This window comes from Rutidosis leptorrhynchoides, chromosome 10 (assembly GCF_046630445.1).
Source record: "Rutidosis leptorrhynchoides isolate AG116_Rl617_1_P2 chromosome 10, CSIRO_AGI_Rlap_v1, whole genome shotgun sequence".
Taxonomy (NCBI): Eukaryota; Viridiplantae; Streptophyta; class Magnoliopsida; order Asterales; family Asteraceae; genus Rutidosis; species Rutidosis leptorrhynchoides.
In genome coordinates this window covers 291011076-291026883 of record NC_092342.1, presented here as the reverse complement: position 1 = coordinate 291026883, position 15808 = coordinate 291011076, and the positions used below count along the sequence as shown (strand labels likewise).

At 34.1% G+C, this 15808-nt stretch overlaps 2 protein-coding genes across 2 annotated transcripts; both read left to right on the top strand.

Annotated features, from left to right (window-relative positions):
* Positions 1–1299: 1299 nt before the first annotated feature.
* LOC139871147 (uncharacterized) lies at positions 1300–4185 on the top strand. Its single transcript, XM_071858884.1, has 5 exons — positions 1300–2050; positions 2129–2427; positions 2746–2814; positions 2962–3552; positions 3706–4185. Exons 1-5 carry the CDS (start codon positions 1300–1302, stop codon positions 4183–4185), a joined length of 2190 nt encoding a protein of 729 aa, XP_071714985.1.
* A 90-nt stretch (positions 4186–4275) lies between these two features.
* On the top strand, positions 4276–15550 carry LOC139871146 (uncharacterized). Its single transcript, XM_071858883.1, has 4 exons — positions 4276–4413; positions 4570–4636; positions 4784–4974; positions 15359–15550. Exons 1-4 carry the CDS (start codon positions 4276–4278, stop codon positions 15548–15550), a joined length of 588 nt encoding a protein of 195 aa, XP_071714984.1.
* The last annotated feature ends 258 nt before the right edge of the window (positions 15551–15808 follow it).

The window sequence follows — 15808 nt, the reverse complement described above, 5'->3', positions numbered from 1 at the left end:
AAAGATTAAGTTTAAATTTTGGTCGGAAATTTCCGGGTCGTCACAGTAGATGCCTCAAAACCATTAAGAAATACAGTTTCATCGGGAGGCACGAAATGGGATGGAAGGAGTTTTGTAGATGCTCTTGCAGGTAATAATATAAATCCTTCATCTTCTTCGTTTAATAGTGTTAAGCATGTTCCGGTATCTCATCACAAGTGTGGCAACTCCTGTGAGGTCCATAGTCTTGCTAATCATATTATCGAAGTAAAAGTTGATGGTAAAATATTCGTGTTTAATTTCCCTGATTCGGTTAACAATCATAATCTCGTTTTTAGCTTTAACAACGAATGTTATTCCTGGACTTTGATCGCAAAGAGTAATTCTACTACTAGTTACAATTGTTTGGACAGTTTTGGGGTTGAGGATTCAATTCCGAATCCTATCGGTTCTGTTGAAAAGAAAGAGAATAACACTTTTGGTGTCCCTAATATGTTTGTCAACAAGCGGTCCTCAGAATATGTGGAGCCTGTTTCTCAAATCCCAACTTCGTCGGTTAATTTTCTGGTTAATTCTCCGGTCAGTGAAGGTTCTAAGGGGCTGAAGGAAGCGGTATCCCAAAGGTCTAATTGTGGTGATTCGTTTGAACGATCAATCCCGGTTGATCATATACATAGAATTGTATATAAATATATTTTATTTGCTAAAGGCTAAAAGCAGAAGTTACGCGAACTATAATCAATAGGCTTGGAATATTCGCTGAAGATTAAGATCGCGGATCAGTTTTCGCGCTAATAAAAGTCTGCGGGTCATTCCGCTAAGTTTCCGCGGATAGTTAAACAGTACGCAGACCGCGGATATTTCGAATACTATAAATAGGGAGCTCGGCCTCTCATTTATAGGTTGTTGATTCTCTGCCATTTGCCGGAACCTTTGTAATTTTCTCTTCTGATCTCACCCAAGGAATTTTTACATTGTGTCAAGGTGAATCATGCTAATTAACAATCATGATCGGGTCGGGGTGGTTGATCACTTGATAGTTAAAGTGAAAGACGATCATCAGGGCCCAAAATAATCATCAAACATCCCATCCTCCATCTTAATCTCATTGCACTCAATCCTTAATTAAGTAACTTATTAATTAGGGATTGATCAATTGGCGCCATCCGTGGGACTCGTTTTACGAATTAAACTTGAAATTTTTTGTTTTGTGCTATCAAACGATCAATTTCCTTGTTTAATTCTAATCGTGTGCTATTTTGATGATTCACAGGCGAATACATTTATAATTGGAGGTAAATTGCTTGTTTAATTGAAATAATGAGCAATATCGGAATTGGTAGTGGTATTGCTGTCGCTGTGCAAGCAAGTACCCAAAAAAGAGGAAGAAAGCGAAAGTCAGCAAAAATGTATCAAAATTGGCAGTCCGCGCCAATTAGTTTTCCAAAAATGCAAAGTGATGATTTCTCCGAAATGCCGATAGTAGTATCGTGCAAAGTCGCGGAAACTGGAATAACAATCATGAAAGTTCATGTTGATAATGGCAGCAGTGTCGACATTATCTATGAACAATGTTTTGTTCAACTGCCTGAGAGTTTTAGAGCAACTTTACAACTAACCACGGCCTCGCTAACTGGTTTTGCGGGGGAATCTTCATTGCCGATGGGCGTGTTGCCCTTAGATGTTGAGTTATCTGATGAAAATGATGATAGTTTAGTGCGGCGAACATGGCTAGATTTCTATGTTATGCGGACTTCTTCTCACTATAATATGTTATTAGGCAGAATTGCCTTGGGTAAATTCGGAATTGTTCCATCCACCATTCATGGCATGATTAAGTTCGCAATGCCTAAAGGTGTTGCAACGATAAATTCCGCAAGCATCGTACCTATTTATGCGGCTGTTAATGTGAAAAGTACAGTTCAAAAAATCGCTGATGTCACAGACAACATGGTAGTGGTTAATCCTACGTATCCCGATCAAAAAATTAAAGTAGGATGTAATGTTAGTGCGGATACCAAGAAACAAATTGCGCAGTTACTTGTGCAGTACATGGATGTTTTTGCTTGGTGTGAAAATGATATGACTGGTGTTCCGCGCCATATTGTGAAACACAGACTTAATGTGAATCCGGATTTAAAACCTGTAGTGCAGAAGCGTAGAGGCATGGCCCCAGACCGCGCTAAGTGGCTATGCGAGGAAGTAACGAAATTGGTGCGAGCTGGAATTTTGCGCGAAGTGCAATGCCAATCATGGATTGCGAATCCAGTTTTGGTGAAAAAGCCTGCTGGCTCATGGAGAATGTGTATTGACTTCAAAGATTTAAATAAAGCATGCCCAAAGGATAACTATCCACTTCCAGAAATCGATTTGAAAGTGGAATCTTTGCATGCTTTTCCATATAAATATTTTTTGGATGCAGAAACGGGATATCATCAGATCCCAATGGCTAGAGAAGATGCAGATAAAACCACTTTTCATACAAAAAAATGCATATTCTCCTATATAATGATGCCTTTTGGTTTAATCAATGCGGGTGCGACATATCAATGCTTAATTGACACTGCGTTCGAAAAACAAATTGGGCGTAATTTTGAGGCCTATGTGGATGATGTAGTAATTAAAAGCACAATGCAAGAGCACATTATTGATGATATGCGGGAAACATTTGATACATTGCGCAGGATAAACATGAAGCTTAATCCGCTAAAGTGTAGTTTTGGCGAAACTGAATGGAAATTTTTGTGATATCTTGTTACTGAGCAGGGTATTCAAGCTAATCCAAAGAAAATTACGGCTATTGAAAATATGACAGCAACAAAAACGGTCAAGGAAGTGCAAAGTTTGACGGGAAAATTAGCCGCATTAACGCGTTTCTTGTCTAAAGCCCCTGAAAGACAGTTACCGTTTTTAAAAACTTTAAAAGGCTGCTTGAAGCAAAAAAGTTTTGTTTAGACAAATGAAGCTGAGACTGTGTTTCAGGAAATGAAGAAGTTATTAAAAACTTTGCCTACGCTAACAGCGCCAATAGATGGCAAAATTCTTTACCTTTACATATCGGTAGCAAATGAAGCTTTTGGCTCAGTTCTAGTTACGGAAAGAGATAAAATACAAAAACCTGTGTATTTTGTCAGTAAAGCTCTTACAGGGATTGAAATAAACTATGCGCCGATTGAGAAATTTGTGTATGCTCTCATATTAACATCGCGAAGGTTAAGAATATATTTTCAAGGGCATCCAGTGCACGTGCTAACTAATATGCCGATTAAGCAAGTCTTAACAAAACCAGAGATATCTGGTAGACTCGCATTATGGGTAGTAGAGTTAGGTGCTTATCAAATTTCTTACCTTCCGCGCAGTGCTATAAAGGGCCAGATTTTGGCGGATTATCTCGCTGAAATGACTGGAGAGTTGGAGGTGATTAATGAGTCAACAGAGTTAAAACCAGCAGTTAGAGAAACTTGGGATTTATTTACCGATAGAGCTTCATGTGCAGAAGGCGCTGGTGCGGGTTTAGTGTTAGCAAGCTCAAGTGGTGAACAGCATACATACGCGTTACGTTTTAATTTTGATGTGACAAATAATGAAGCGGAATATGAAGCATTGCTTGCTGGTTTAAATATTGCGCGAAAAATGGATATCACCAAGTTACGAGCATTTACAGATTCGCAATTAGTGGCGAATCAGTTTAATGGCTCTTTTGAGGCACATGATTCCTCAATGCAGAAATATTTGCAGTTGTTGAAAGAATTGGCAGTGCGATTTGAGCATTTCGAACTTGCGCAAGTGCCAAGGAGTCAAAATAAGAAGGCGGATGCTTTGAGTAAGCTGGCCGCTTTAACGTTTTCGCACTTTCAAAAACAAGTTTGGGTTGAGGAATTACCAAGCAAGTCAATAGATAACGACTTGATGGTAGCGTCTGTTATAGAAGAACAGCCAAATTTGATGGAACCAATATTGCAATATATTCGCAATGATGTTTTGCCAGATGATAAGCGCGAAGCTCGGTTAGTTAGAGAGGGCGCACCAATGTACATCATTCAAAATGATATTTTATATCGCAAATCATACTGCGGTCCAATGATGCGATGTGTTGGCCCAATTGAAGCAGAAATGATAATTGATGAAGTGCATAACGGTTCCTATGCATTACATTCAGGTTATAAGACTATTGCGGTGAAAATTATGCGGATGGGTTACTTTTAGCCATCCCTATATCGCGATGTTGCAAAGATTGTTAAGCGTTGTAAAAGCTGCCAAAGGCATGCTCCGCAGAATCGGATGCTAAGGCATGATATGATTCCTGTTAATTCGCCAGGGCTATTTCACAAGTGGGCTATTGACATTGTAGGGCCATTACCCGCAGGACCTGGCAATGTCAAATTCTTGATTGTGGCAATTGACTATTTTACAAAATGGGCCGAGGCTAAGGCGGTTCGCACTATCACTGGAGTACAGGTGCGAAATTTTGTATAAGAATATATTGTTTGCAGATTTAGTATCCCGCATGAGTTGGTTAGTGATAATGGTTCTCAAATAGTGAAAGATCATTTTAAAACATGGTGCACTGATTTAAACATAATCTAAAAGTTTACATCAGTGGCGCACCCACAGGCTAATGGCTTATGCGAAGTAACCAATCGAGATATTGTGAGCGGTATTAAAAAGAGGTTATGTGAAAAGTGAATTGGTTGGGTGGATGAATTGCCCAATGTTTTGTGGGCACATCGCACTACTTTCAAGAAAAGCACTGGGGAAACATCCTTTAGTTTGGTGTATGGCTCTGAGGCAGTAATACTCGCAGAAATTCTTGTGCCAACGCATAGGGTTGCTAACTTTGAGGAAGAAGCAAATGATGATGCATTGGGTGAGAATTTGAATTTCATTGAAGAGCGAAGGTTAATGGCTGCTATAAGAGAGGCAAATAATAAACAGCAAATTGCCAAGTACTACAACAAAAGAGTGCATGCTTTGTCTTTTGATGCTGGCGAATGGGTGATGTGCGTAGGGGTGTATACGAAATAGCTTATATTTTACTAGGAAATACTATTAAATATGATACTATTTTACACAAGTTATTTATTTATTTATAGAGTGAATATACCTAAACCTTGCTACAACACTTATAGGCAGTGTACCTAATCGTACAGTAGTGTTGTTTTTAGTAAGCCCGGTTCGTTCCACAGGGATCTAGCCAAGTTTAACGCTATATTTTTAAAACTATATTTGTAAATATATAAATATATATAAGTAGTATTATTATTATAAAAGGGGATTTTTACCGTTTAATGACCGGTTTGTCGATTTTAAAACTTTAGTCGCAGTTAAAACCTAATGTAAAATATTAAAAATAAATATAACTTAATTTAAAGCGTAAAGTAAATAACGATAATTAAAAGTGCAATAAATTAAAATGACAATAAATAAAATGACAATAAATAAAATTGCGATAATTAAAAAGTACGATAATTAAATGTGCAATTAAATAAAATGACAGTAACTAAAAGTGCGATGAAATATGAAATAAAGGAATTATGCTTATTTAAACTTCCGTAATCATGATGTTCGATGTATTGATTTTAGTTTATTACCATGGGTTAATTGTCCTTTGTCCTGGATTATTCAATATGTACATCTTGTTTTTGTCCATAACAGTCCGTCAGTCATAAATATAAAGTGCGAGTGTCCTCGTCAAATTATCCTTATATCCGAAGTCAAATATTCCAACTAATTGGGGACTTAAACTATAATTACACCAATTTTCCTTGTATATAATTCACCCCTGTTTTAATAAGTCCATTGACTATTAATCCATTCCCGTGTACGGTTAAATGAACGATTATTAGTACTTATAAATATCCCGCGCATCGTGTCCGATCGAGTGTATATGGTTATTTATAGGTACGTCCAATTGTAAATCTTTATATTAAATTAACGAACTATCATTCAATTAAACAAATATAAATCCCATTAATAGCCCATAGTCTAATTTCCACAAGTCTCGTTCTTTTGTCCAAACCCCAATTATGGTACAAAGCCCAATTACCCCGTCTTTAATATTTTAGCCCAACATCACGATTACTTCAATTTAAATAAGCATAATAATAACTTAGCTACGAGACATTAATTTAAAAAGGTTGAACATAACTTACAATGATTAATAATAGCGTAGCGTTACACGGACAAAATTTTGATTTACACACTTACAACATTCGCTAACATACCTTTATTATTAAATTAAAATTAAAATTATAAATTATATATATATATATATATATATATATATATATATATATATATATATATATATATATATATATATATATATATATATATCGTGAGAGAGAGTGGAAAGAAAAAGGTGTATATTACTCATTCAATTCGCTGCCTTTTATAGATGTGAGCTGAATTTGGGAGCCATGTGATCGCATGGGTTCCCTTTGTTATTTCCATGCGATCGCATGGACAGGCTGGCCATCATACATCACTTTATTTTCTAGTTTTGCCGACGTTTTAATAAATAAATATAATATATATATATAATTTTAAGAATTATTTATGTATTATATTATATTTATGTGCATAGTTGACTTGTAATTTTAGCTCCGTTGCGTCGCGCGTTGAGAGTTGACTCTGGTCCCGGTTCCGAATTTTCAAACGTCCTTTCGTACGCGGAGATATCTTGTACTTTGCATTTCGCGGCTTGTACTCTTGTAATTTTTAGACATTTCTCATCAATATTTCGAACCACTTGGATTGTACTTTGTACTTTTTGGCTTTTTGGTCATTTGCGTCTTCAAATCGTCATTTTCTTCTTTTGTCTTCGTACTTATTTATTTAAACGATTATTACATAAAAATAGAACAATAGTAACTAAAAGCTTTACATATTGGAAGGATATTGTGCCTAAATATATGTTCATTTGGAGCACTATCAAATATCCCCACACTTGAGCGTTGTTTGTCCTCAAGCAATACATAACTTAAAATAAAATCACACTTCACTCGAATCACTTTTTTTTTATTCTCACACTTTATACATCAGTGATTTTAATACGGCGATATAAACAATGATAGTAACAATGTGGTTTACAGTCCCACCTGACTATAAAAATTTAGATCCTTTAAGGAAACTGGATCTTTATGAAAACATTTTATCTTTTGAAAATTCATTCTAGCTTTTACCCTAGATAAGTTTTTCGGAATAACCCTTCACCGGTGTTTGCAAAATGTTTTTGTGGGTTTGGTGGGTTTCAGATTTGAAAATTTTAGCTCAAAACTTATGGTTTTGTGTTACCCACTTGCTAACCTTGTATTAGGAAAGCAACACGTCCAGTATACTTGCTCTGTATATTACCTTTCGGTAAACTACCGTCCGGTTGTAAAGGAAAGCGTTGAACAAACAACTGTTAAGGCAATGTCCCGTGACATGCTTTTAATTATGGTCTATAACGTGTTGGATGCAATTACTATCCTTTGTAGGAGCAATAGTAAAGATCACCCTATAGTTTTTTGGTCTGACACAAGGTCCTGTCTTTGACCATGCTGTGCAATCACCATTCTTACGGTTGACACCCGATTTGGTTCAGGTGACCTAATGAATTCCAGGTGAATTCCTAGGATTTTACGTTCAATGGTAATGAACGCATTGAAAATGGGTTTTCAGAAAAAAAATCGGTTTTAATTTGATCAAAATATTTTCTCGTTCAAGCTTGAGTTCAGATATCATTTATTCCATGAGTTTGTAATTCTCAATCTTTAAAGTCAATCTCAAGGATTGAGTAATATCAGGCTTAAAAGCTGATTTTTAATCTTTAAGGAGATTATCCTTTCTGGGGATCTGATTCATTAGTCTTATCAAGCTAATTTGCACGGTGCCCTCCCCATTTTACGAGACAGATCCTCTCATGGTTAGGATAAGTCTGACCACTTGGCGACCCTGTTTGATGCTGAGGTTCGTGGATTTCCTGCTGATTTTAGAGATGACTTTTCTAGATTTTTCGTCAACCTACAGCTGTTTGATGCTGAGGTCCGTGGATTTTCTGCTGATTTTAGAGATGACTTTTCTAGATTTTTCGTCAACCTACAGCTGGTCTGGACGACAACTTCCTGACCTAAATCAAGAAGCGCGTGTCTTTTTCGAAAGACTTTACTTCATTTTAATGATGGAATTGATTCATCATGTAGATCCATCTTTTCTTTCAAATATATTATAAGAAATTGGGTAAAACTGATAAAATTGTCCAAAACAAAAGTATCTTCAATTATTTGTACAAAAATATGTGACATATGTTCTAAATAACTTGGTAAAATTTTCCCACACTTGGCTTTTATTTTCCTTTCTTTGCCTTTTTATTTTCCTCTATTTCATTTTAAATGAATTCTAACATTTTGGGTTGTTTCTCAATTTATGTCCTTTCCGAGGTAACAATAATTTCGGTGTTAACACCTAGTTTTATCGTTCATAAATATGTATAAACATGATTTTGAATTCATTTATTTGAAAATTTTGAAAAATTTTACAAAATTTGGCAATTAAACTAAGTGTAAACCTGAGAGAATTTATAACCCTTCCCCACACTTGAGATCTTGCAATGCCCTCATTTGCATGAAATTAGACTATAATTATAAATTCATGAGGGTGATTAGTGTAGAAAAGTGATTAAAAATACCCAGTTTGAAATTTCTAAGCTCGTCGAATGATAGATGGCGCGCCTCATCGTTCATTTCTTTTGTTGTAATTTCACATATGTTTTGCGTCTTATCGTCAAAATTAGTAGCTTTTGCTGAACTTAATCTGTGAAAGTGCGTTGTTTTACCCTGTTTTGTACATAAGATAAACTACAAACATACATAATATTTTTATTATATATATATTTTTTATAAAATCTTTATTTATTAAAACAATTCAAATGAATAATTTTTTAAAATTTTGTTTCCTTTTACTTTAGGTAGTTTCGGTATGTTTACCTAGTCCGTCCCTCAACAAAATTTAAAATTTGTCATTTTTAAAGCGATTGTTTTAAAAGCAAAGATTTTTTTTTTTTTGGTATACTTTAGATCAATAAAATTAAAAATAATGATAACAAAATTTTTTGCCCCGCCCTCGGGTAAAGCAATTTCGGTTCTATGACCTAGTCTTCAACTTACGATGAATTTTAGAAATCATTTTTTAAATTTAATGAAATAAAGTAAATTTTTTTAAAAATCACACAAAAATTAAATTTAAAAATGCATATAAATTTCATACAAAACCTACAAAACAAAAAAAAAATCAGAATGGGGGAGAAAACTAGTTCTTTAGTGTCTGCTAGTGGAAAAGACCAATCGGATTCCATTCACGGAACTACACGAGAACAGAACAACTAACTCTAGACAGAATTTTCTTTTTAGAACATTTGAGTCTCCCCACACTTAAGTAGCTGTGGTGTTGAAATTGTGATTAATTTCATCATCAATTTCTCTTGGACCATAATCAACTTGCATATCTGTGACTTTTGCTTTAAGCCAGTGGCCGGCTTCTTCTGTATTATCCACAAATTCAACTAGTTTCGCCTTTTCTTTAGGCGATAGATTGGATACTAACCGGTTACATAACTTAAAGTTCCCCTTAATTCTAGCATCGTAAACCCGTTTATAAAGTTTCTTCATTGAACTGTTAATAACGGGGTCATTTAATTTCGTATCAACAACGGGGTTCTTTGTTATCAGGTCATCATTAGGTGTTACTTCATTTTCCCCACACTTAGGCGTTTTATTATTGTTAAGCACTACCGCTGGAGTTGGTAAAATAACATGGTTCTTACCAATCATTTTTATTGGTTCAACGATTTTGGTTGGTGGAGATTTAGTCTTTTGAATCACAAAGGTGACCGATTTGTCACCATCACTAAGTGTCATTCTACCCTCTCTTACATCAAATAACTCCTTGCTGGATGCTAAGAATGGTCGACCTAAAATTAGAGGAATATTTGGGTCCTCTTCAATGTCAATGACAATAAATTCGACTAAAAAGGTTAAATTACCCACTTGAACGGGTAGGTTGTCAGCAATTCCAACTGGGTGCCTAATGGTTTGATCAAAGAGTCGAACACTCATCTCTGTTGGACTTAACTCACCTACTCCTAATCTCTTATATAATGAAAGAGGCATAACACTCACACTCACACCTAAATCTGCTAGTGCATCATACATGACACAATCACTAAGTAGACAAGGAACAATAAATTCACCCAGATCACCTAACCTGGGTGGAGGTTTTGGTGGAACTGTCTTCACCGAGTTTATCTTTACGGTTTTTATTTCTTGTACTTTCTTATTCTTCTTCTTCTTTCCAGAGGTATCACAAACTTTATTACCTATTACTTGCTCATACTCAACTCCTTTTCTTGGAAACGGGATGGGTGGTCTGTATGGTGCCACCACTGGCTTTACATACTCGGGTGGTGGTGGTGGTGTTGTAACTTCTTCATTGTTACTCACATCAAAAACCTTCCCATCTTCTGGAGCTGGTTTTTCAGAATTTGTTGACACCATATTAACATTCTCATTTCGAGGATTTACTTCAATATTACTCGGTAGCTTTCCTTGTTCCCTCTCACTCATCATGCTAGCAAGAGTACCTACGTGTTTTTCTAGATTCAAAATGGAAGCTTGTTGAGTTCTTAATGACTGATCAAACCTCTCATTTGTTTGGGTTTGTGATGTAATAAATTGTGTTTGAGATTCCATTAGCTTTGCCATCATTTCTTCAAGATTTGGCTTTTCTCTTCAGTTTGTTGCGATGGTTAATACAAGCTAGGTCTTTGTTGATTGAAAGTGTTGTTTTGAGTTGGTTGGTTATTCAGACCTTGTTGGTTGTACGAGTTATTGTTAGGTCCATTTGGATTGTAAAGATTGTTTTGATTTCGATTGAAGTTTGGCCTTGGAGGTTGATAATTATTTGGATAATTATTTCCCGGCCTTTGGTTCATGTAGGAAACATTCTCACGTTGTTCCATCGTTTGCTCGATGTGACAATCTTTCGTTAAGTTTGGTCCACCGCATTGCTCACAACTGATTCATATTGCGTGAATATCTTTATTCATCTTTTCCATTCGTCTCTCGAAAGCATCTATTTTTGCGGAAACGGAATCAAAGTCATGACTAGAATCGGCTCTAGCCGCTTTAGATGAACGAAAGATATCTTTTTCCTGGTGCCACTCATGCGAATGGGAGGCTTTATTATCAATTATATTGTGAGCTTCAGTTGCGGTTTTCTTCATAATGGAACCACCAGCTGCTATATCGATGTCTTTTCGTGTAGTAATGTCGCATCCTTGGAAGAATATTTATACTATTTGATAAGTGTCTAAACCATGTTGCGGACATCCTCTTAATAACTTTCCAAATCTTGTCCATGCCTCATATAAAGTTTCATTTAGCTTTTGTGTGAACGTAACAATTTCTCCTTGAAGTCTCACGGCTTTAGATGCCGGAAAGAATTGTTTAAGAAAATTTTCAACTAAAACATCCCATGTATCAATCGCCCCTTCAGGTAACGATTCTAACCAATCTTTGGCTTCTTCCTTTAAAGTCCAGGGAAATAACATGAGATAGATCTCTTCATCCTCAACTTCTCTGATTTTGAATAGAGTACAGATCCTATTAAAGGTTCGAAGATGTTCGTTTGGATCTTCTTTTGGCGTACCACTATATTGGCATTGATTAGTTACCATGTGTAGGATTTGTCCTTTGATTTCGTAATCTGGTGCATTAATGTCTGGCTTAATAATGGCGTGACCTTGGCCAATGCGTGTAGCTCTCATTCGATCTTCAATACTTAGAGGTTCCATATTTTCCATGATTGAAATTGTTGAATCTGAATCACTAGACGATTCTGATTTACTGGTTTCTTCCTCGACAATCTCTGGATGAGTGATTTGTGGTTCAGGAGGAATGATTAGTGGTTCAGGATCTCTGAATTGTCCCTGAATATCCTCCGGATTCTCAATTGTGAGGTCGGGTTCAAAAAATGGATTATCGGAAATTTGAATTGGAGTACTTGGTCGACTAGATGACGATTCTAAAGAAAAATCAACGGCGACAATGTTGACTAGATGTCTTGATCGAGTTACAGGTGGTGAACGTATGAAAGGTGGTGAACGTTTTGCTCGGTGCATTCACTGAATATCTTATTAGTTATAAAAATTATATAAGTTATCAAATTAATAGACTTTTCTGATTTTGCCCATGTTTTGTATAGCCAATAGATGCAGCAGGTAGCCAGGACTCTTTAAATCGGAAGCCCACAACTCGCCACTAACAAATCCTACTATTACTACGAACCCGAAAATTTTGGATGTCTATCAATTTAACCGCTTAAAATAATTTTTTGTTTTGAAATTTTAGAGAAGAAATAGAAAATTCTATGTCCTAAAAACTAGAGCGTCGAGAAATAAGAAAGAAAAAGAGTGCGTCGAAAAATAAAAGGTTAAAAAATAAGCGTCGAAAAATAATAAAATGCAGCGTCGAAACTTAAAAGTCTAAAAACTAAAATTTAAAACTTACGTCTAAAGGTATTAAACCTTAAAAGAAATTCTATATCCAAAACGATAATAACTTAAAAAGTACTAAAATTTTAAATACTAAAGCAATAAGCAACGTCGTATAATTCTAAAGCGCCTAAATCTTAATCTAAAGAAAAAGCACTTAAGGGATTTTACGGCAAAGCCTAAAGATCTAGAAAAAATAAACTACGGCAAAATACTAGATTAAAACTAATTACGAATGAAAAATTATAAAATTACGCTTTAACTAATAAAAAGATACAAAATATAAAATAAGCTTAAAGTTATAAAAATACAATTTTATAAAAATATTATTTTTAAATTATTTATTTATAAAAGTATTAATTTTATAATTTAATAAAACTAGTTTAAAACTAAAAATACAAAATAAATAAAACTAAACTAAATATTAAAATAAACTAAACCTAATTAGGTTTTAATTAATAATAATAATCAATTAAATCTAACCCTAAACTGGTCGGACTAGGATACCAGACCAGTCAAATCATCTCATGCGATCGCATGAGGTGTTTGTTATTTCTTCATGCGGTCGCATGAACTCGGATACCAGGCCTAATTAGTTGGGCTGCTACAGTGTCGGCCCGATTACTTATTTATTTTTTATATTTTTTTTATATTTTTGTAAAATATTTATATAAAACTAAATAAAACTTATATTTAAAAAATAAAATAGAAATAAAAATACTTTATAATTTTAAATATTTTGAACAAACTCTTAAAAATATATATATTTTGTTTTTATTTTTATATTTTTGTATTTTTAATATTTAAAACGTATTTTTACAGAAAGAAATTAAAACTTATTAAAAATCTTTTTTTTATATATAGCATTTCGCTTCCGGCGTTTAAGCAGTCCCCGGCAGCGGCGCCAAAAATATTTGATGTGCGTAGGGGTGTATACAAAATAGCTTATATTTTACTAGGAAATACTATTAAATACGATACAATTTTACACAAGTTATTTATTTATTTATAGAGTGGATATACCTAAACCTTACTACAACACTTATAGGCAGTGTACCTAATCGTACAGTAGTGTTGTTTTTAGTAAGTCCGGTTCGTTCCACAGGGATCTAGCCAAGTTTAACGCTATATTTTTAAAACTATATTTGTAAATATATAAATATATATATATATATATATATATATATAAGTAGTATTATTATTATAAAAGGGTGTTTTTACCTTTTAATGACCGGTTTGTCGATTTTAAAACTTTAGTCGTAGTTAAAACCTAATGTAAAATATTAAAAATAAATATAACTTAATTTAAAGCGTAAAGTAAATAACGATAATTAAAAGTGTAATAAATTAAAATGACAATAAATAAAATGAAAATAAATAAAATTGCGATAATTAAAAAGTACGATAATTAAAAGTGCAATTAAATAAAATGACAGTAACTAAAAGTGCGATGAAATATGAAATAAAGGAATTATGCTTATTTAAACTTTCGTAATCATGATATTCGACGTATTGATTTTAGTTTATTACCATGGGTTAATTGTTCTTTGTCCTGGATTATTCAATATGTCCATCTGGTTTTTGTCCATAACAGTCCATCAGTCATAAATATAAAGTGCGAGTGTCCTCGTCAAATTATCCTTATATCCAAAGTCAAATATTCCAACTAATTGGGGACTTAAACTATAATTACACCAATTTTCCTTGTATATAATTCACCCCTGTTTTAATAAGTCCATTGACTATTAATCCATTCCCGTGTCCGGTTAAATGAACGATTATTAGTACTTATAAATATCCCGCTCATCGTGTCCGATCGAGTGTATATGGTTATTTATAGGTACGTCCAATTGTAAATCTTTATATTAAATTAACGAACTATCATTCAATTAGAAAAATATAAAGCCCATTAATAGCCCATAGTCTAATTTTCACAAGTGTTGTTCTTTTGTCCAAACCCCAATTATGGTACAAAGCCCAATTACCACGTCTTTAATATTTTAGCCCAACATCACGATTACTTCAATTTAAATAAGCATAATAATAACTTAGCTACGAGACATTAATTTAAAAAGATTGAACATAACTTACAATGATTAATAATAGCGTAGCGTTACACGGACAGAATTTCGACTTACACATTTACAACATTCGCTAACATACCCTTATTATTATTAAATTAAAATTAAAATTATAAATTATATATATATATATATATATATATATATATATATATATATATATGTATGTATATATATCGTGAGAGAGAGTGGAAAGAAAAAGGTGTATATTACTCGTTCAATTCGTTGCCTTTTATAGATGTGAGCTGAATTTGGGAGCCATGCGATCGCATGGGTTCCCTTTGTTATTTCCATGCGATCGCATGGACAGGATGGCCAGCATACATCACTTTATTTTCTAGTTTCGCCGACGTTTTAATAAATAAATATAATATATATATAATTTTAAAATTATTTATATATTATATTATATTTTTGTGCATAGTTGACTTGTAATTTTAGCTTCGTTGGGTCGCGCGTTGAGAGTTGACTCTGGTCCCGGTTCTGGATTTTCAAACGTCCTTTCGTACGCGGAGATATCTTGTACTTTGTGTTTCGCGGCTTGTACTCTTGTAATTTTTAGACGTTTCTCATCAATATTTCGAACCACTTGGATTGTACTTTGTACTTTTTGGCTTTTTGGTCATTTGCGTCTTCAAATCGTCATTTTCTTCTTTTGTCTTCGTACTTATTTATTTAAACGATTATTACATAAAAATAGAACAATAGTAACTAAAAGCTTTACATATTGGAAGGATATTGTGCCTAAATATATGTTCATTTGAAGCACTATCAATGGGTTCTGCGAAATAATGATGCAAGTAGAGCAGAAAAACTTGGCAAATTAGGACCTAATTGGGAGGGTCCTTATCAAGTTGTAGCAATCAATGCAGCAGGTTCATACAAGCTTGCAGATGTAGAAGGGCGAGGTTTACCTAATGCGTGGCATGCCGCTTTGTTAAAGCGATATTATGCGTAGCTCTGCGAAAATAACGTGAAGGCCAAAATGCATATGTATAAATTACGAAATTAGTTGCAAGGCCTATATTTGATATTCTTACTTTTTGTTTTTATTTTTAATTTTCGCAAGTCTTGATCACGCTTGTAAGAGTATAAAAATTAGACACTTGTAAGAATATGCGAAATTTTAAATACTTAAAGCTTACGAAATATATCGATAGTTTTTTGCTTCATATTCTTGGTATGTTTCGCGACAGCTAAGTAGCGAAGTGATGAA